The following is a 21,389-nucleotide window of genomic DNA, read 5'->3' as shown; positions in this document are numbered from 1 at the left end:
TTCACTTGGTTGAATTATAGAGTAGTACAAGAGAATCACACTTAGCCTAGCAAGCTCCAAGATACTTAGTACCCCTTATAACTAGATGCTAGTGCTCAATATTAAAAGTGACTACTCCAGTTGGGAACTTGTGTTTTGAAATGACTTTGAAAACCTTGGAATGATGAGTCATTCTATTGAGAGATTTTGAAGGTGAATATGACTGGTGAATGACTTGGTGAATTTTATCAAAAACACTGATGGTTGGGTTCGGATGCGATACCATTCCAATTTCACAAGTACCCCCACAATACCTGAATCTGGGTAAGGCTTAGCTGGAAACTTATGTATTTTAGTATGGGTTCCCTCTGAACAAGCGTCATAGGGGTTATGCTTGAGGCTGCCTCCGTACTGGTGAAGTGATGTGAAATGACGTGAAATGAGGTGAATGTCCGGCCCAAGCCCTGTGCAGTTCCCGGGTTGACTGCGGTTTTCACCGGGAGGCCAAGCTCATGGGGAGAGGTGCCTATACTAGAATATGTAAATGAAAGGTTAGGATTGGTAGTTCGCGTACTGCGTACGATAAATCAGGGCCAGTTACCCCTGACGAACTATTGCAATCGTTGTGGCACAAGTGTACAACCTCTGCAGAGTTAAACCTATTCGAATAGCCGCGTCCTCGGTCATGGACAGTTGGAAAGGCCATACTGTTCCGTCATCAGAACTTTTCTAAAAATATGAATGGTGACTTGTGATTTGAATTGAAAGGTGACTTTGACTTTGAATCACAACTGAGTTGTGGGAATGACACTAATGTTCCCACTGGAGTTAGTTGAGCAAATGAAGGTTTTTGATTATTAAAGTGTTTACGAAATAAAACTGGCTTTATGCAAATGAAACTAGAGCTTAGAACCCCCTTACTATAGTTGATAGTATTTACCTTAGTATTAGTTTGCGAGTACTTTAAAGTACTCATGGCTGTGTCCCTGGCTATTCAAATGGCCAGACTATGAAGAGGAGTACCAGAACCCGGAAGAAGAACAGCAGGACGTCTACGACAACTAGGACCACTCCTGACGTCAACAGTTGCCTGTGGAATAGATGGACTACTACTACGCTACTTTTGCTTCCGCTATGTGTTATGTAATGAATAAATAGAACTTCTATTATTGTAATGAGACTGGATCATGTGATCCTTTATTTGTAAGACGATTATGGTATGTAATGAATGATGTGTTGTGATATCAATCTATTATGTCTCGCAAAAACAATATTCCTGGGATTGCGAGGAATGGCATAATAGGCATCTGGACTTAAAAATCCGGGTGTTGACAAGTTGGTATCAGAGCCATTGTTGACCTTAAGAGACCTTAGTTAGAATGGACGTCTGCAAAACTTATTTTCAAAACCAAAGAACTGAATATTTGTGAAAAACTTATTCTCACTCTTATCCTTGAGATCTGCTTCAAAATAAGAAAGTTATGCTCTATTTTCTCTTATACTACTACATAAAATTTTGACACACTCCTCTAACTTACTTATCCTAATTCTTCACAGATGAAGTACCAATGGGAGTGCTATCAGCTTGGTCACGGAGGAGAACTAAGGTTCGAAAAAGAGTTGAAGCAACTAGTGGACTATCTGGGACAACCGTATCCCGAGTTCTTCGGAATACCCCTCAAGGCTCAGTTAGGAGAACCACCTCGGTGGGACGTTTCTACTGATCTACGAAGGAAGCTTGATGCCCCGGTATGGGAAACCATCTGGTTTTCTGTAACGGGAAACACTTGGAAGGAAGGACTAGACAAAGCTATGCAAGAAGCAATGTTCCGTCTGTGTGGACAAAATGAGGACAAGATCAAGAGCACTCGTTTCATCTACTACCCAAGACATGACTCCATGGGAAGACCGATGACCATGCCCCCACCACAACCCAAGATGAACCCCTATGAAGCACCTCAGGACTTCAGGCAGTACAAAACCCGCAGAGATTTGGACAACGCCCTCGCCTCTCGCCAAGCACATCACCCGTGAAGACGAAGAATCCACCCTAAAGAGTAGTATCACCCCAGCACTTAAGTAGGTGTGAGTTGTATCAGGATCCCCTTGTATCGTAGAGCGATGAATGGTTCTTCAAACCAACGGTGTGTTAGCTTTGTAATGTGTGATGCTTGGTATGAATGAAAAAGTGTTGTTGGTTTTTACCCCCGCAACACTACTCAAGTTTTTCAATATTATGAACTTTTTAAACTTAACAAAACAAACCATAGAAATTTCCCTCTTACCTTATCATCTACATCAATGTTCAGATGGCCCCACCAACCCGCAACGCCACCCAGGATGCCATGATGCAACTGCTGCAGACAATGATGGCAGACCGAGAAGTCGAGAGAGCTGAACGCCAAGCCAACATTACCGCACTGCAACAGATAGCTCAGAACAATCAAGGCCACGGAAACAACGATCACCCTGGATCGAAGCTGAAGAACTTTCAACACACCAACCCTCCGATGTTCAACAAGACTGAAGAGCCCCTTGATGCTGATGACTGGCTCCAGACCATGGAAAACAACCTCGAAGTTGCGGGAGTAGAAGCCGCAGAAAAAGTACTGTTTGCCACCCACTACCTGTCAGGACCTGCCAGAGCCTGGTGGACAAGTGCCCGTGCAATGAATGCGGGACAGATGATGACATGGGAAGACTTCAAGCTGAAGTTTAGCAAATACCATGTGCCCCAAGGACTGATCAAGAAGATGAGAGACGAGTTCCGTGAACTCAAGCAAGGAAGAATGTCCGTGGTGGAATACCGCGACAGGTTTCTCACTTTGTCAAGGTACGCCCCGGATGAGACCGACACCAATGAGAAGAGAAAGGAAAGATTCCTGAACGGACTACACGACGAGATGCAGACTGTGTTAGTGAACATTCCGTTCGCTGACTTGGAAGCCCTCGTAGACTCAGCCATACAGATGGAAGGAAAACTGCATCAGGCCAGCGAAAACCGCAAGCGCAGAATGATGAACCAGAATGGACCCCACCATACCCAGAAGTACCGCAATAACTCCTCTGGAGGATTCAACCCAAGATACAACAAGCCCCCTGCTCAGAGTTATCGCTCCAACTACACTAACAACAACGGAGGACCCCCGAAGCCCGGAGGCAACAACAACAACAACAACAACAACAACAACAACCACAACAACCACAACCACCCCAACAACAGCAACAACAATGGAAACAACAACAACACCAATACTGCCCCAAGGACTGGAAACAATGTTACCCCCGCCATTCCCAAAGACAAGTCCACCGTCAACTGCTATGAATGTGGAGTTGTGGGTCACTTCTCCAATGAGTGCCCCAAGAAGCTTGCCAGGATTGCCGCCAATACCGCAGCACCTGCTCAGCAACAGCGTCGCTTCGCAGGTAGAAGGAACCAGAACAACAACAACGGCCGTCTCTACCACATGACTGCCACTGAAGCTCAGGAAGCACCCCAGACCATGACAAGTATGCCTTCCTGTTAATAAAATGCTCAATCTCTCTTAGGAACCTAACTTTTCTTAAAATCTCGGGACGAGATTTGTTTAAGGGGGAAGGGTTTGTAACGTCCCAAGAATTTCAAAACAAAACAAATGAATTTCCCTAGTTCCAAATTTTGGAACCAACAAAAACTTTTATTAAAATAAGATTGATACATATAGATCTTGTTTTAAATCTTGTGCTTTGCCATGATGAGTGTTATTATGCTTATGTACTAAATCCTAAAACCCTAAAGTGATCAAGTGAAGATCACCAACCCCATTAAATAAAAGAGAAAGAAATCAAATAAGAAAAACCTTAAACCCAAATCTTCTCCAAAAATCATTTGGATCTATTTAGAGAAACCCAAAATAAAATAAAAGACATATGGGGGCATATAGCCCTAATAGGTAAATCTTGAACCCTACCTTTTTAATTATGCTAAATGGTGGTGAACCATTGTGAACCACACTAAACCCTAAATCTCATCCCTCTTTTCACCACCCTAGTTAAAATAGAATAAAAGGAAATTAAATAAGAAAAGAGGCATATGTGCTTATGGCTATTTTCATAAAACTTTACCCTAAGCTTTTCTACTTTGCTTAGAGATTTGGAAAACCTTCATACCCTTTACCTAGTACTTATCAAACCAAATCCAAGTGGTTTCCAAAGAAAATAAAAAGAACTAAAAATGCCATAGAGGCATATATGAGTAAAATAGCAAATTTGTGAATTTGAGATCTTTGACCCTAGGACTTGTTTTGAGTGGTTGGATCACTTCCATATACCATTTCAACACTCAACAACACCAAAGGTGTCAAGTCAAGTCAAATTTAAAATGAAATGCAACATATGCATAGAGGCATATGTGACACATAGCCAATACCCAAATTCTTGCCCTATGACTTTAAACCTTGACCAAATGGTGTGCAACCATTTCTAAACTTCATATAACCCTAAATTGACCCTAACCCATGTCCAAGTGAAGCAAGATCAACCCTTTTACAAAAATAGTAAAAAGTGACACATCACCTCTTATGTGTTATGGCCATTTTTGCAAATCTTTGACCAAGACCTTTTGAAATGGATTCAATGGTTTGAAAATGTTTCTAAACCAATAAGAATCACATTTGAGTCAACCAAAGTCAATTCAAATAAAGAGAAATCACATAGTGAGAAAATCCCCAACTTTCACTCACATACACTTAGGCCAAAATTGCAAATCCTCATTTGAGGCCACCATTGCTTGACCTATGGTTTCTAAAACTCTTATATAACAAAAACCAACACAAATGCATAAAAGAAACCAGATTCAAATCAAGGGAAATCTCAAAATTTGCATACATGTGATAATGGTCATATGTCCCCATTTTATTTTCTTCACCACTTTGCACCCATTTATCTTCTGTTTCCTCAACCAACTTTGGTAAACCAAAGCCATGTCATCCAAGACCAAGTGATGGTGAACAACTTTCATGTTGACCATTAGTGCTAATGTTGACCATGTTGACCAGTATAGATTTGACAAAATAGGACTTTGAAACAAAGTGTAGATAACCCCATTTTTTTGAAACTTTGCAAATCTTCACCAAATTGACCACCACCACCACCATTCCTTCTCTTTAATTATATCTTTGAGCTCCACCAAAAAGAAATCCAAAATTCCACCAAAATTTTCATGCGGCCATTTCAACAAACACTTGGCAGGCACCATTTCCAAATTTAGTTACACTCAATTGCCCACTGGTTTCTTCCCTAAACCACTTTAATCTTGTGATCATTAGCTATTTCTAGGACCCCTGCATCACCACAGTACCTACCCTGGTCGATTAAAGTGAGAGAGAGGGAGAAGAAAACCTTAAACTATCCATGTCAAGTACCATGCCGGCCACTCTCCTCACTTTCTCTCTGGTCATCCCCTACCCATCTCACCTTGCCAACTAGCCTCTCTGCACTCCACCGAGCATGCTAGTACCTCCCCTACGCAAAGAGACACCAGCACTTGGCCGGAACGCGCGTGCCCAGACACGCCCAGGACGTGCCAGGCACGCGGTGACCGCGCCCCGACCCAGTTCTGGACGCGCCAGAGCACGCCATCGCACGGCCGCCTCAGCCCTCCCCTACCTCTCTATTTCTGCATCACGCACCCTCACCCCTCCAGCTACACCCCAGACAAGCTCACTAGCTGGCGGAGGACCCATCGACGTCGCCATGATCACTGCTCTGCCGCCACGGTACTGCCAGCACTCGAACGTCGCCAGCCTGCTATCGTCCTCCCCTCTGCTGCCCTTCACGCGCGGTAGCCTCTCCTAGACGTCGCCTACACCCTGCGCCCCCTACCGTGCCCCTTCGCGCCCTGGAGCGCCATGGACGCCGGTGACCCTCCACGGCCTCTCACAGCTCTCGCGCAACTATAAATAGAGACCCCCTCAGCCTTCTCCCTCCACACCAAACTCGCTCCACTCTTCCTTCTGAGCCTCCTCAACCCCTCTCTCATCCACATTGCGCAGTAGAACTCTCCAATTGAGACGTCAATCGCCGGAATCCGCCGCAGATCGAAGCCGCTGATCCACGCCACCCCGAGCTCCGCCACTGTGCCAGGCGCCTATTCACCCTCGCCAACGACGCCTCGACACCCTCCCTCGACCGCCGGCGACCTACAGCGCTCCCCGACCCCCAACCTCCGTCGCCAGCACGCCCTCCTCTCGCCGGAGAAGAAGACGAACCTCCACCGCCCGATTCAACTCTAATCTAACGGCGCCCGTGCCAGGTACCGTTTCGGCGTTTAAAGGGTCCCTGACTGGTGGAGCCCACGCCGTCAGGCGGCCCGCGTGTGCAAGTCACACTGCTGGGCCGGCCCAGTCCGTTATTTCCTGTGTAGCCCGTTTCGTTTTCCCGCGTGGCCCAGTAGTTTCAAATTTGGTTTAATCCATTTAGTTCAAATCCAATACTGCTGCACACTTCAAATTTGAATAGTTCAAATTCTACAAACTCAAATTTAGTAAATCAAAATGTTCTAGAAAGCTTATGTTTTGCCCTAACCAACCCCACTGGATTCAACCTCTTTTGTGGTGTAGTTTTTGAATAGTAAAAATAACAAAACAGAGACTTTTGAGTATTCAAATAAATCTTAAAAATCAACCACTTTGAATTTTGAAGTGAATCCAATTGCAATAATTCACTTTTAACAAACCCTAATTTACTATGTAAAAAGATGATAGGTGTTCTGTACATGATCATGGGCTAGAATCAAAATATTGGCTATGTAGTCAATACTAGCCCATTTAAAATATATCCAAATTTTAGAATTTAAACCAATGAGGTGTAGCACCTCATTTAAATCATTCTCACAAGTGGTGAAGTAATGTGTTGACTTTTAAATGCTTAGGCTCATACTTGCTCACTTGTAGAATTTAAACCAACATAGTTTTTAAATGGCACTAGTTATTTAAATCACATGAGATGATGAATCTCAATTAAATCCCTATTCTCAAATACTAAGTGTGAAGTGTTGACCATGGTCAACATGGGATCATCCCTGGTTATTTGAGAATATTGAATCACCTCAATAGTAGTTTTTACTAAATTAGTTACAACCATGTGTTAAATCATATGAGAGGTATTCCTCTCATTTAAATCTTGTTCTCAATTAATTCAACATGAGGTAGTGACCATGGTCTAATAATCTCATGTTGAATTATGGGGTGGCATTTAATCACTACCTTGTTAGTATTAAATTGCATGAGGTATGAAACCTCATTTAAATCATTTTCTCAAATGATAAGTATGGAGAGGTTGACTTTGGTCAACCTAGGTCATATATTATTCATGAGAGAAATTAAATCTTAAGAAGAATTCAATGAGAGGAAATTATTTCTCCAAACCAAAGATAAACCCTACTTCCAATTTTCAATGAGAGGAATTTATTTTCCTAATGTTAAATAAAGAAACCCTAGCATAATTTGAGAATAAATGTTAAGTAATGATGCTAGATCAATTGTGTGAGCCCTTAAGGCTAATTAAGAATACTTAAGTGTTGTTTGGTGATTGTATCCTCGTATTCGTTTATAGACGCTAGTACCGGAGACTATCAAGAGGAAGAGGTCTTCTACCAAGAGGAAGAGCAAGAAAACTTTGATCACATCACCAATCAAGGCAAGCTAACACCCTTGCAAGGTTCCCTTGTGCAAAGCTCTACAAGAGCAAGGCACCATTACATTTTACTTTATGAACCTATCCTAAGTTTTTACTTTACAAGCTTTACTTGTTTTATTTATCAAAGTTACTTTTTGATTTATGATTCACTTGGTTGAATTATAGAGTAGTACAAGAGAATCACACTTAGCCTAGCAAGCTCCAAGATACTTAGTACCCCTTATAACTAGATGCTAGTGCTCAATATTAAAAGTGACTACTCCAGTTGGGAACTTGTGTTTTGAAATGACTTTGAAAACCTTGGAATGATGAGTCATTCTATTGAGAGATTTTGAAGGTGAATATGACTGGTGAATGACTTGGTGAATTTTATCAAAAACACTGATGGTTGGGTTCGGATGCGATACCATTCCAATTTCACAAGTACCCCCACAATACCTGAATCTGGGTAAGGCTTAGCTGGAAACTTATGTATTTTAGTATGGGTTCCCTCTGAACAAGCGTCATAGGGGTTATGCTTGAGGCTGCCTCCGTACTGGTGAAGTGATGTGAAATGACGTGAAATGAGGTGAATGTCCGGCCCAAGCCCTGTGCAGTTCCCGGGTTGACTGCGGTTTTCACCGGGAGGCCAAGCTCATGGGGAGAGGTGCCTATACTAGAATATGTAAATGAAAGGTTAGGATTGGTAGTTCGCGTACTGCGTACGATAAATCAGGGCCAGTTACCCCTGACGAACTATTGCAATCGTTGTGGCACAAGTGTACAACCTCTGCAGAGTTAAACCTATTCGAATAGCCGCGTCCTCGGTCATGGACAGTTGGAAAGGCCATACTGTTCCGTCATCAGAACTTTTCTAAAAATATGAATGGTGACTTGTGATTTGAATTGAAAGGTGACTTTGACTTTGAATCACAACTGAGTTGTGGGAATGACACTAATGTTCCCACTGGAGTTAGTTGAGCAAATGAAGGTTTTTGATTATTAAAGTGTTTACGAAATAAAACTGGCTTTATGCAAATGAAACTAGAGCTTAGAACCCCCTTACTATAGTTGATAGTATTTACCTTAGTATTAGTTTGCGAGTACTTTAAAGTACTCATGGCTGTGTCCCTGGCTATTCAAATGGCCAGACTATGAAGAGGAGTACCAGAACCCGGAAGAAGAACAGCAGGACGTCTACGACAACTAGGACCACTCTTGACGTCAACAGTTGCCTGTGGAATAGATGGACTACTACTACGCTACTTTTGCTTCCGCTATGTGTTATGTAATGAATAAATAGAACTTCTATTATTGTAATGAGACTGGATCATGTGATCCTTTATTTGTAAGACGATTATGGTATGTAATGAATGATGTGTTGTGATATCAATCTATTATGTCTCGCAAAAACAATATTCCTGGGATTGCGAGGAATGGCATAATAGGCATCTGGACTTAAAAATCCGGGTGTTGACAATCATGGTGGACCTTCGTGGAAGGTTCACGCTCCCAATGAGCGCAAGGATCCAGTTCTCCTTCAGGGAGAACAACTGGGCGGATGGTCTCGCAAGGGGACTTCAGGAAGGACTCGCACGTCTGTGCGGGCAAAACTTCATGGACTTCACGGACAGTCGCTTTGTGCACTATGCAAGGCACAACTCCCTCGGAGTGCCAATGAACCTGCCGTCGCACCCGCAACTTCGCCACCATGTTGATCATCTTGACTTCATGCTGAGCGAGACCCGCATCGACCTCGACAACTCCCGCGAATACGCCAACCACACTCACATCCAGTTGGCGCAGCAGGCGGACACCATCAGGGTGATCGCCGGAGAACGCAGGGCACTCCGCCGTGCCAACCAGAAGAAGGATCACGCCATCAACCACCTGAAGGCCAGGATCGCCACTCTGAAAGCGACCATCGCTGCCCAAGCTGAGCAGATCCAGGAGCTGGAAGGCGAAGGTGAAGGGGAGAACATCCAGGGGGACGGCTACTCCTACGTCAGCAACGACGACGACTACGAGGAGGAGGAAGACGACGACCTGGAGTTCCACCCTTACGAGGATGGCCACGAGCACCTCGATGCCGGGGTAGACAATGTCTACCCTATCAACGTCGATGGCGAGTAGTCCCATCTGAGCACTTGCGTCCCGTGTTATGTATCGGTCCTTTGTACCCGCCCCATGTATCGTAGTTTGTTGAAAGGGTTCTTAAAACCCTCCTGAACATTTGGCTTGTAATATGTGCTACCTCCATGACTATGTTTGTGTGTGTAATATTATTATTATTATGAATCAAGTTTTAAGTTGTGTGAAATTTTACCCCAAAATGAGCCATAGAAATTTCCCTCTCATCTCATGATCCCTATCACTGTTCAGATGGCACCCCCAACTCGCAACGAAGCCACAATGATGCAAATGCTGCAACAGATGATGGCAGAAAGAGAAGCTGAGAGAGTTGACCGTCAAGCCAACCTAGCTGCACTTCAACAACTTGCTCAGGGCAACCAAGGCCACGGAAACCACGACCACCCAGGGTCAAAGCTGAAAAACTTCCAAAACACCAACCCACCGGTGTTCAGCAAGACAGAGGAACCCCTCGATGCTGATGATTGGCTCCAAACTATGGAGAACAATCTAGAGGTTGCCGGAGTGGAGGACAACGAGAAGGTGTTGTTCGCCACCCACTATCTGGCTGGACCTGCACGTGCCTGGTGGACAAGTACCCGCGCCTTACATGCGGGGAACCTGATGACCTGGGAAGACTTCAAACTCAAGTTTAGCAAGTATCATGTGCCCCCGGGTTTGATTAAGAAGATGAGGGATGAGTTCAGGGAACTGAAGCAAGGCAGAATGACCGTGGTAGAATACCGCGACAAGTTCCTCACTTTGTCAAGGTACGCCCCGGATGAGACGGACACCGTCGAGAAAAGGAAGGAGAGGTTTCTGAATGGACTGCATGATGAGATGCGGCCATCTTGATCAATATCCCCTTTGCTGACTTAGAAGCCCTCGTTGACTCCGCCATTCAGATGGAGGGGAAGATACACCAAGCCAATGAGAACCGCAAGCGCCGTATGATGAACCAGAGTGGGCCCAGCAACAACCACAAGTATCGCCCCAACTCAGGTGGAGGGTTCGCCCCAAGAAACAACAAGCCCCCGATGCAGAATCCACGTCCGAGTTATCAGAACCGGAGTGGAGGAAACCCCAGGTCAGGAGGACACAACAACTACAACAATAACAACAACTTCAACCGCGCTCCACCTCGCGCCCCCAATAATAACTCCAACACTGCTCCAAGGACTGGGAGCAACGCCGTTCCCATCACCCCCAAGGACAAGTCCACCTACAACTGCTACGAGTGCGGAGTGGCTGGGCACTTCTCCTATGAGTACCCCAAGAAGCTCGCCAAGACTGCCGCCAACACCTCAGGCCCTGCGCAGCAGCAGCGTCGTGTCACCACCAACAAGAAGTTCGCCCCCAACAACCCGAACAACCGCAACGGCCGCCTCTACCACATGAATGCAGAAGAAGCTCAGGAAGCCCCAGACGTTGTGCTGGGTATGTTCTCTGTTAACTCAATACCCGCAAGAGTGCTGTTTGATTCTGGAGCATCGCATTCATTCATTACCGAAGATTTTGCATGCACTAGTAAGATTCAACCCATCAGTTTGAAGCATGTCATGATAGTTCAAATACCTGGATCAACAACTAAAGCTAGAAAAATTTGCAAAGATGTGCCAATCAGAATACATGAAATAGAATTCTATGCCAATTTGATTGTTCTGGGAGCCAAAGGTTTGGAAGTAGTCCTGGGAATGGACTGGATGGCGAAACATCATGGACTGATTGATTGTGCCAAGAAGGCCATCACCATGACTAGTAGCACCGGAATAATAGTCGAACACATATCTGAAAAGATGCCCCGAAAGTTCACTTGTAACCAAAGCCTAGCCAAACCCACCTTGGATCAGATCAGGGTCGTTTGTCGATATCCTGATGTGTTCCCGGATGATCTACCCGGTATGCCCCCAGATCGGGATATCGAGTTTATCATCGAGTTAATCCCCGGAACCGGACCTATAGCCCGTGAGAGCCTACGGCATGAACCCGGCAGAGTTAGTGGGCCGAAGAAGCAAGCTGGATGATATGCTATTCAAAGGTCTGATTCAACCAAGTGCGTCACCTTGGAGATCGCCAGTTTTGTTTGTGGATAAAAAGGACGGTGCCACTCGTTTGGTTACGGACTATCGTAAGCTTAACGATGTCACCATTAAGAACAAGTACCCGTTGCCCAAGATCGAAGATCTGTTTGACCAGCTGACCGGAGCCCAAGTATTCTCGAAGATTGATCTACGGACAGGATACCATCAGTTGAAGATTCGTGCCACCGACATCCCCAAAACGGCCTTTACCACCAGATATGGATTGTATGAGTACAATGTCATGTCATTTGGATTGACCAATGCCCCCGCTTACTTCATGAATCTCATGAATAAGATCTTCATGAACTTCCTGGACAAGTTTGTGGTTGTCTTCATCGACGACATCCTCATATACTCCAAGTCCGAAGAAGAACATGAGCAACATTTGGAAGTGGTCTTAGATACCCTTCGGGAACATCAGTTGTATGCCAAGTTCAGCAAGTGTGAATTCTGGTTGAAAGAAGTAGGATTCTTGGGTCATATCTTGTCAGCCGGTGGAATTGCCGTTGACCCCGCAAAGATCAAGACAGTTGAAGAATGGAAAGCTCCAACCACCCAGACCGAAGTCCGTGCATTTCTCGGATTGGCGGGATATTACCGCCGATTCGTTGAAGGATTCTCGAGCATAGCAAGACCAATGACCCAATTGTTGAAGAAGGACCGGAAGTTCGAATGGACCGACAAGTGTGAAGAGAGCTTTCAACAGCTCAAGTTAAGACTGACCACAGCCCCAATACTAGTTATGCTGGACATTACCAAGCCCTTCGATGTGTACTGCGACGCCTCCAAGATTGGTCTTGGATGTGTGCTGATGCAAGAAGGCAAAGTGATATCTTACCTATCAAGACAGCTGAAGCAGCATGAACAGAACTATCCAACCCATGACTTAGAGCTAGCAGCGGTGGTGTTAGCACTGAAAGTATGGCGTCATTACCTCATGGGTAATCGATGCGAGGTTTACTCGGATCACAAGAGCCTGAAGTATATCTTCACGCAGAAGGAGCTGAATATGAGACAGCGCAGATGGATAGAGTTAATCAAGGATTACGACATGGAAATCCACTATCACCCCGGCAAGGCCAATGTGGTAGCAGATGCTCTGAGTAGACTGCCGTGTCAGTTGAACTCCATGTTAGCAATTGAGCAACCTAGCCTGTTTGAAGAGTTTGAACAGTTTAGGCTTGAACTGGTTAGCGAAGGATACCTCGCCAGCATTGAACTCCAACCCACCCTGATTAGTCAGATCAAGGAAGCTCAGAAAGGAAATGCTAGCATTGACGGAATCAAGAACCAAATAGCCGCCGAAAAAGCACCGGGATTCACCGTAGATGAAGAAGGAGTGCTATGGTATAACAAGCGCCTTTGCGTGCCATCAGACTCCGAGTTGAAGCAAGTTATCCTGAAAGAAGCCCACGACACCCTGTACTCCATTCACCCCGGAGGAACCAAGATGTACCAGGATTTGAAAGAACAATTCTGGTGGCATGGAATGAAGAGAGAAATTGGAAGCTACATCGCCAAGTGTGACATCTGTCAAAGAGTCAAAGCAGAACACCAACGCCCCGCAGGACTGTTGCAACCCCTACAGATTCCCGAATGGAAGTGGGATTCCGTAGGAATGGACTTCATCACCGGACTGCCCAAATCTAGTAAAGGAAATGATTCCATCTGGGTAGTGGTCGACAGACTAACCAAAGTCGCCCACTTCATCCCCGTCAAGACCACCTATCAAGGACCGAGACTCGCAGAGTTATATATCTCAAGGATAGTTAGCCTGCACGGAACCCCGAAGTCGATAGTATCCGACAGAGGATCCCAATTCACCTCCAGTTACGGCGAGAAAGTACATGAAGGACTCGGAACTCGTCTGAATTTCAGCACCGCCTATCACCCGCAGACAGATGGACAGACTGAAAGAGTCAACCAGATACTTGAAGATATGTTGAGAGCATGTGTGCTAGAGTATGGATCTAAGTGGGAAGACTGCTTGCCATACGCAGAATTCTCATACAACAACAGCTACCAAGCCAGCTTGCAGATGGCCCCTTTCGAAGCACTGTACGGAAGGAAGTGCCGTACCCCTCTGAATTGGTCGGAAGTAGGAGAGAGTCAAATCTTTGGACCAGATATTCTCCGAGAAGCCAAAGAGAAGGTTCACAAGATCCGCGAGTATCTCAGGACAGCCCAATCAAGACAGAAGAGCTACGCCGACAAAAGACGCCGAGAGATGACCTTCGAGATCGGAGATTTCGTATATCTCAAAGTGTCCCCCCTTAAAGGAATGCAGAGATTTCAGCTTAGAGGAAAGCTCGCACCCCGATATGTCGGACCTTTCAAGGTCCTGAGTCGCCGAGGAGAAGTATCCTATCAGCTGGAGTTACCGGAAGAAATGTCAGCGGTGCACAATGTGTTTCACATCTCGCTACTCCGGAAGTGCTTAGAGGTACCTGAGAAGACCGAGGTTTTCAAGAACATCGACCATCGCGCTGTGGATATCAACTCAGATCTGACATACCGCGAAGTACCTATTCGCATCCTGGAAGAAGCTTTCAGAACCACCCGTACTCGAAGTATCAAGTTTCTGAAGATCCAATGGAGTAACCACACCGAAGAAGAAGCCACTTGGGAGAGAGAAGACTTTATGAGGACTGAGTACCCAGATCTCTTTAGTACCTAGTTTTCTCAGATCTCGGGACGAGATCTTTTGTAAGGGGGAAGGGTTTGTAACATCCCAAGTTTCAACAATAATAAACAAGAAAGATAATTTCCCCAAACCCCAAAATTTGCAATTAACAAAAACTTTTTCTATGCATATAGTGCCACATATAGATATATGCATTTGAGTGATTTTCTTTTGTGCAATTGCCATGCTGAGTGTTAGTATGTTTAAACATTGCTATGTGAACCCTAACCAAGATCACTAAACCCTAATTTGAGGGGAATTAGAGAAAATGGGAAAAACCCATTTCTCACTCACATACACTTTATGCAAAATAGCAAATCCTCAACCAAGGCCAAGATTGCTTGCTCCCTTGCTTCTAAAATACTTCAATGTGATAAACTAACACAATTGCATCCCTGGATCAAGAATCAAATAGCAAGAAATCAAAAATCCTACATACATATGATAATGGTCACTTCTCCCCAAAATATTTTCTTCACCTCTTTACCCCCCTGTTTTTCTCAATTCTTGAACTAAACTTGGTCAACCAAAGCCATGTCATCCAAGACCATGTCAAGGTGAGCAACTTTGATGTTGACCATCATGGCTAGAGTTGACTAGGTTGACCAGAATAATAGTGACAAGAAGGGATGCTGAAATAAAGAGAAGATTATGTCACTTTTGACATTTTGCAAAACAACTCCAAATTGAGTGCCACCACCACCAATACATCACCTTAATTATATAAATGAGATTCACCAAAAAGATTTCCAAAATTCAAAAGAAAAGTTCATGCGGCCATTGTGTCGAACAGGTGGCAGGCATCATTTCCAAATTGAGACACACACTATTACACACTGGTTTCTTCCCTAAACCCCTTTAATTCTTGATCATTGCACCCTCTTACAACCCCTGCTTCACCCCAGTACCTTGTTTGATCGATTAAAGTGAGAGGAGAGGGAAAGAAAACCTAGTCTAATGCATACCGTGGCCATGCCGACCACCTTTGGCATCTCCACCTCTAGCCCTCGTTTCAACTCTTGCCCTTGTCCTGGAGCATCTACACAACACAAGGACACGAATGGTACAAGCCCCTGCAACGCCACGGCTCGGCATTGGCCAGAACACGCGTGTCCAAACCGTGCCAGGGCGTGCCAGTCGACGCGGTGAGCGCACCCTGGACACGCCGGTCCGTCGCGCGCTCGAGCAGCCTACTCCTCGCCCTGCATCCCTACCGCGACGTTGAGCAGCTACTCCCCGCCCTCTACACGCTAGACGAGCGCCCGTGCCTGCCCTGCACCGTCGCCGTCGTCCTCGACCGAATAATGCCGCACGCCCTGCCGCAAACCCTGCACGCTCCCGAGCCATCCCGTCGCCTTTTCTCTGCGCCAGCTAGCCGTTGAGCATCACCAGGACGACGCCTACAAGATGCCGTCCTCGCCTTGCCCTTTCGACCGACGGAGAAGCCACGCCGACGACGCTCCTCCGCAGCACCTCACGGCCTCCATCGCCTGCTATAAATAGAGCTCCTCAGCCCACCATTTCTTCACACACTTTGCTCCCCTCCCTCCTCTGAACAAGCTCCCCACCTCAATTTAGCACCACCTCGCTGGAGCTGCGCGAATCGCAAGCTCGAGTCCACCGGAGCCCGCGGAAGCTCTGCTTCGATTGGCGCTTCCCCGAGCGCCGCCGCTGCTCCCAGGGCTTCCCCATCTACTACACCTTCTCCGCGCCTACTGCCCGACCCCTGCACCGGCCTGGTACGCCCTCCGACCCCCTAGGCTCGCCGCCAGGGAGCCCGCTGCTCGTCGGAGAAGACGACGTTCACACGCCGTCGGATCCTAGTCTAATCCTACGGTTTAGATCCCGCGTACCGTTTCGCTGTTTAAAGAGGCGCCGATAGGTGGCCCCCACCTTGTCAGCGCGGCCCGAGCGCACCAGATGCGTGTTGGGCTGCGAAGTGGGTTTTTAATTCGTTTCGGCCCAGTAACGCTTCCCGCCTAAGCCCAGGAATTCAAATCCAGTTTAACCTTTATTCAAATTTGCTCTGCTGAGTGTTTAGCAAAGTTTGAATAATTTGAATTCTGCTAAACCAAATTTAGCAAACTTTATACCGTTGGAAAGCCCATGAATTTATCTATCCAATGCCACTGGCCCCATCTCCATTTTCATTGTAGATTTAATTTGACAAAAAAGACAAGACAGGGACTTTTGAACATTCAAACTTTATTTAAAATTCAACCAGAATAGATTTTGAAGTAATTCCAATTCTAATAAATCACAAATGATGTCCTCTAATTGATTATGCAATAACATAGCCCTGTTGTGTGTATGATCATGGACTAGATCAAATAAAATGGCTATGTAGTCATTTCTAGAGCATTTTATTTTGGAATTCAAACTCAACCCTAATATGAGAGTTACCTCTCATTTAAATTTTGATCCTAAGTACTAATAACCAGGGGGAATGACTTAGGCTAATGAACCCTTGAGAATTATTAATTAGAGATTTTAATTCATTTAAATGTTAAGTATTAAAACTATGTGAAGTGTAGCACTTCAATTAAATTGAACTCACATATAATAGATATGAAATGTTGACTTTGGGTCAACCTATATTTCATACCTTATTATTATATGAAGAGATTAAATCTTAATAAGAGGTAATGAAAAGAAAAGAATTCTTTTAAAGACCTACATACCAAATTTAAGAAATAGGAATAATGAGAGGAAATTATTTTCTTTCAAATAAAGACAAATCAAATAATCCACCATGCCATGTTGGATTGATAATAGGACTAGTGTGTGAACTCTTTGAGTGTTTCTAGTATAGTATGTGAGCTTGGTTTAGTATTTATACCTCGTATTCGTATATAGACGCTAGTAACGAGGAATACCAAGAGGAGGAGGGCTACTCTCAGGATGAAGAAGAGAACTTCGATAACTACCCAGCTCAAGGCAAGCTAACCCTTGCTAAACACAAGTGCTTAGCTCTACAAGAGCAAAGGCACCATCACACTTTACTTTTATGTATTACCTATCCCATGTTTTTACTTACATTTACTTTTGCTTATTTATTTCAAAGTACCCTTTGGATTTATGATTTACTTGGTCTAGAGTAGAGAAATACTTGGAATAGATTAGCACCACTCAAAGCTAGTTAGCACCCCTCATATAGTTGCTAGTGCTAATCAATTAAAATTGACTACTCTAGATGGGAACATGGTGAAGTGAAATGACTTTGAAAGAAAGTAAAGGTGGATGTGAACAAGAGAAGATGGTGATTTTTTAAAAAAATAGATGATTGGGTTTGAATGCGATACCCTTCCAATTATACAAGTACCCCCACAATACCTGATTATGGGTAGGGCTTAACTAGAAACTTGTGTATTTTAGTATGGGTTCCCTCTGAACAAACATCATAGGGGTTACGCTGCGGCTGCCTCCGTTAAGTGTGGATTGATGTTGAAATGAGGTGAATGTACGGCCCAAGCCCTGTGCAGTTCCCGGGTTAACCGCGGTTTCCACCGGGAGGCCAAGCTCATGGGGAGAGGTGCTCATACTAACATGTATAAGTGAAAGGTTTCGATTGATGATCCGCGTACTGTGTTACAATGATTCGGGGTTATCCTCGACGGATGAAATCAAAAGTTGTGGCACAAGAGTACAACCTCTGCAGAGTGTTAAACCTATTCGAATAGCCGTGTCCACGGTTACGGACGATTGGAAAGGCCATACTATCTCCGTTATCATTAAAATGTTTTGATTCTAGAAATGAATGGTGGATTGAAAGGTGACATTATGGTGAACCATAATGAGTTGTGGGAATGACACTAATGTTCCCACTTGAGTTAGTCTAGCACATGATGTAGGCTTTTACCAAAGATTTATGAAACTAAAACTTGGCTTTATGCAAATGAACCTAGAGCTTAGCACCCCCTTTTTACTTAATGAGTATTTATCTTAGAGTTAGTTTGCGAGTACTTTAAAAGTACTCATGGCTTTGCCCTGGCTATTCAAATGCCAGACTATGAAGGAGAGCACCAGTATCAGGATGACGGACAACAGGACGTCTACGATAACTAGGATCGTCTTCTAACGTCAAGCGTTGCCTGTGGAATAGATCGTCCACTACTACTTCGCTTCCGCTACTATTTGTGATGTTGAACAATATATTCGTGTAATATTGGATCATGTGATCTATGGTTGTAAGACAATATGTGTTGTAATAAATGATGACTCTATGCTACTTACTATTATGTCTCGCAAAAACATTATTCCTGGGATTGCGACGTACGGCATAATAGGCATCTGGACTTAAAAATCCGGGTGTTGACAATTAGTCACCTCCTATGAGATGGAGGCCGAGGCGACCCACTACCAAAGATGAGTCGAGCCATATTCAGAAGAGCCTCTATTGAGCCTGGACCTTATCAGCTATCTCCCTGACAAGATGTTGCACGTCATCATCTCCCTCCTCCCCATCAAGTCCACCTTTAGGACATCCATCCTCTCCAAGCAGTGGATCCATCTCTAGTTCTACCTCCCCCTCGGCCTGGTCGTTGAAAACAACCTCTGACCAGGTTCAGCAATCAGCTTCATGCGGTATCTAATATCCTCAAGACACACCCCGGCCTGTCAGAGGCCTATCCATAGCCCCCTTCAACAACAATCTGATGCTCGAAACCAAGTTCTAGGAATGGTTCCATGGTGGAACACTGGTGCCGCGCTCCCTTCTGCGACCGCGCTCCTCCGCTTCGCGTGCCCAAGCAATGTATTTTCACTTGGTGTGCTTTGCATAGCATTCTACTGCTCAAATCGATTATGGAAAATTGTCACGTTGGGACGAGCGGTGAATGCTCAATATGTAGGTAGCGGAAGATATTCTCCACTTATTGTTTGAGTGTCCGATGACCCAATCCATGTTGGAAGTGCTGGGTATCACTAAGCTAATGGAAGAAGCGAGAGGAGTGGGCAGTTCAGGTTCTGCGGTCCTGGAGTATTTATTCAGCAGACAAGGTAATACGCTCCCAGGTTTAGAGTTTGGGATAAAGGAAACTATAGCCGTCGCGAGCTCGTACTTTGTGGTGGATCTGAAGGCGCCACACACATAATGAGCAAGCTCCCCGATGTTTCGATGCAAGTTCTTAGTCCTGACCATAACAGCTAATCATGCAAAATTGATGATCGAGTTGTGCATGACACGACCCAAATGGAGTAAACCTAATCATAGAAAGGTAAAGGTTAATGTTGATGGTTCCTTCCATTCTGATTCCCATGCCGGTTCAGGTTGGAGCGGTTCTTAGAAATTGTGAGGGACGATTCATTGCGGCATCAACCCTCTTCTTCCCCAACATATCTTTGGCTACTACAACAGAAGCTATAGCTATGAGAGAAGGACTAGCTAGCCCAGGCTGATTGTTTGTGGTGCAACAATGTCTGGGCGGATTATGAGGAAGGAGAAGAATATTGGTGAGGACAGCCATCGACGCTTTTTGTTGATTGTATCAACTTGGTGACACTTATTTGTACTACTAGTTTCAAGCATTGTCGAAGGGAAGCAAATGAAGTGGCTCATAAACTAGTGAGGACTTATTTTTCACAAAGTTTATTGTAATTGAGTCGATGAACCCCTAGTTTTATTGTTAGCAAACATATATATATACACGATGTAACTATTGTTTGAAATTAATAAAATCCCACAACAAAGTCCTATTGTGTCCCTCAAAATAAGAAGTGCAATTTTCTCATGGTACCTGTTTCATATGATTTTGGTAGTGGCCCCGTAGCTTTAATCACCTATTTTACCACCGCCGGATCGAGATGGATGGATGACTGCTAAAAATGCCAACCACCATAAAACTTGTAAAGTACATAAATCCCTCAAAATAATCTATAACCAAAAAATATAAGGAAAATAATTATATACCAAAACCACCCACAAAGTTCATTATACATTATAAATATGGCAAATTCTAAGGCGCAATTGGTAGGTCGCAACCCTTTTGGGGGCTCCCGGGGGCAAACACTTGGGGGGGGGGGGGGGGGCATGATGGGTGGAGACGGGCTAAAAGACAACTTCTTCATTTCGTTTGGTTGCCATCAAGGCTGCATTTCTAAGGCAACTTTGCCCCATTTGTTTAGTTTCCTACAAACTCGTTTTAGTGCACGGGAGATGCAAAGACAATGCGATTGGTTAACTAGTTGAGTGTGCTTATGGTTATCCTTTTCGAACTTTGGTGAGGTTACCAAGACATGTTATTATACACTGATGTAGCTATTAGAAGAACACCAGCTTGGCGATCACCACCAATAATACACCTATGATGAAATCTCTAAACCTAGTGTGCCCGCCCTGATGAGGCATGGCTTCAACATCCATAGCTTGATCAAGCATAGCTTTCACAGGCATACCTTGAACATGCATAGCTTAAAAATCATACCTTGAGAAGGGAGTGCTTCAACAACCACACCTTGAAAAGGCATTGCCTCATCATCCAAGATGGTTGAACTCCTCCTTTGCCTCCTCTCTAGTCTCATACCCTTTGTAGTTGCTGTGGGAGAAACCATTGACCTGAGCTTGGCAGATCCTCCAAGGAACTGTACACTCCTAGCTGCCTCCCTCTAAACACCACATACCACTAACATTGAACATAAACAACATAGCTAAGTACATGATCATAAGTAAATGACAAGCTCAATAAGATCATCCAAGCAAGTCAACAATTCTAGAAGTTAAGTGTAGCATGCATGATCATTACCAAAAGTGGATCACAAGTTCATCCTAGCACTAAGGTGTTAACCCAACCCCATAACAAAAGTGGGTGTTGTCCTACCACCACAAAGTCTTCATCACATCAGGGGTTAGTATGTACCACCTC

General features: G+C 44.7%; 1 protein-coding gene across 1 annotated transcript in view; it reads right to left on the bottom strand.

The window, feature by feature from the left end:
* Positions 1–20,994, bottom strand: part of LOC139839202 (uncharacterized) — a 51,722-nt gene extending 30,728 nt beyond the window's left edge. The window contains exons 1-2 of the mRNA XM_071829251.1: positions 20,952–20,994; positions 18,938–19,083 (exon numbers count right to left, since the gene is read on the bottom strand). Of these exons, the coding sequence (XP_071685352.1) occupies positions 18,938–19,083; positions 20,952–20,994 (189 nt within the window). The remainder of the gene's footprint in view (positions 1–18,937; positions 19,084–20,951) is intronic.
* Between the last annotated feature and the right edge of the window lie 395 nt (positions 20,995–21,389).

This window comes from Lolium perenne, chromosome 4, assembly GCF_019359855.2.
Source record: "Lolium perenne isolate Kyuss_39 chromosome 4, Kyuss_2.0, whole genome shotgun sequence".
In the NCBI taxonomy this organism is placed as follows: Eukaryota; Viridiplantae; Streptophyta; class Magnoliopsida; order Poales; family Poaceae; genus Lolium; species Lolium perenne.
Note: the sequence above shows the minus strand (reverse complement) of the source record. Positions and strands in the feature narration are given on the sequence as shown.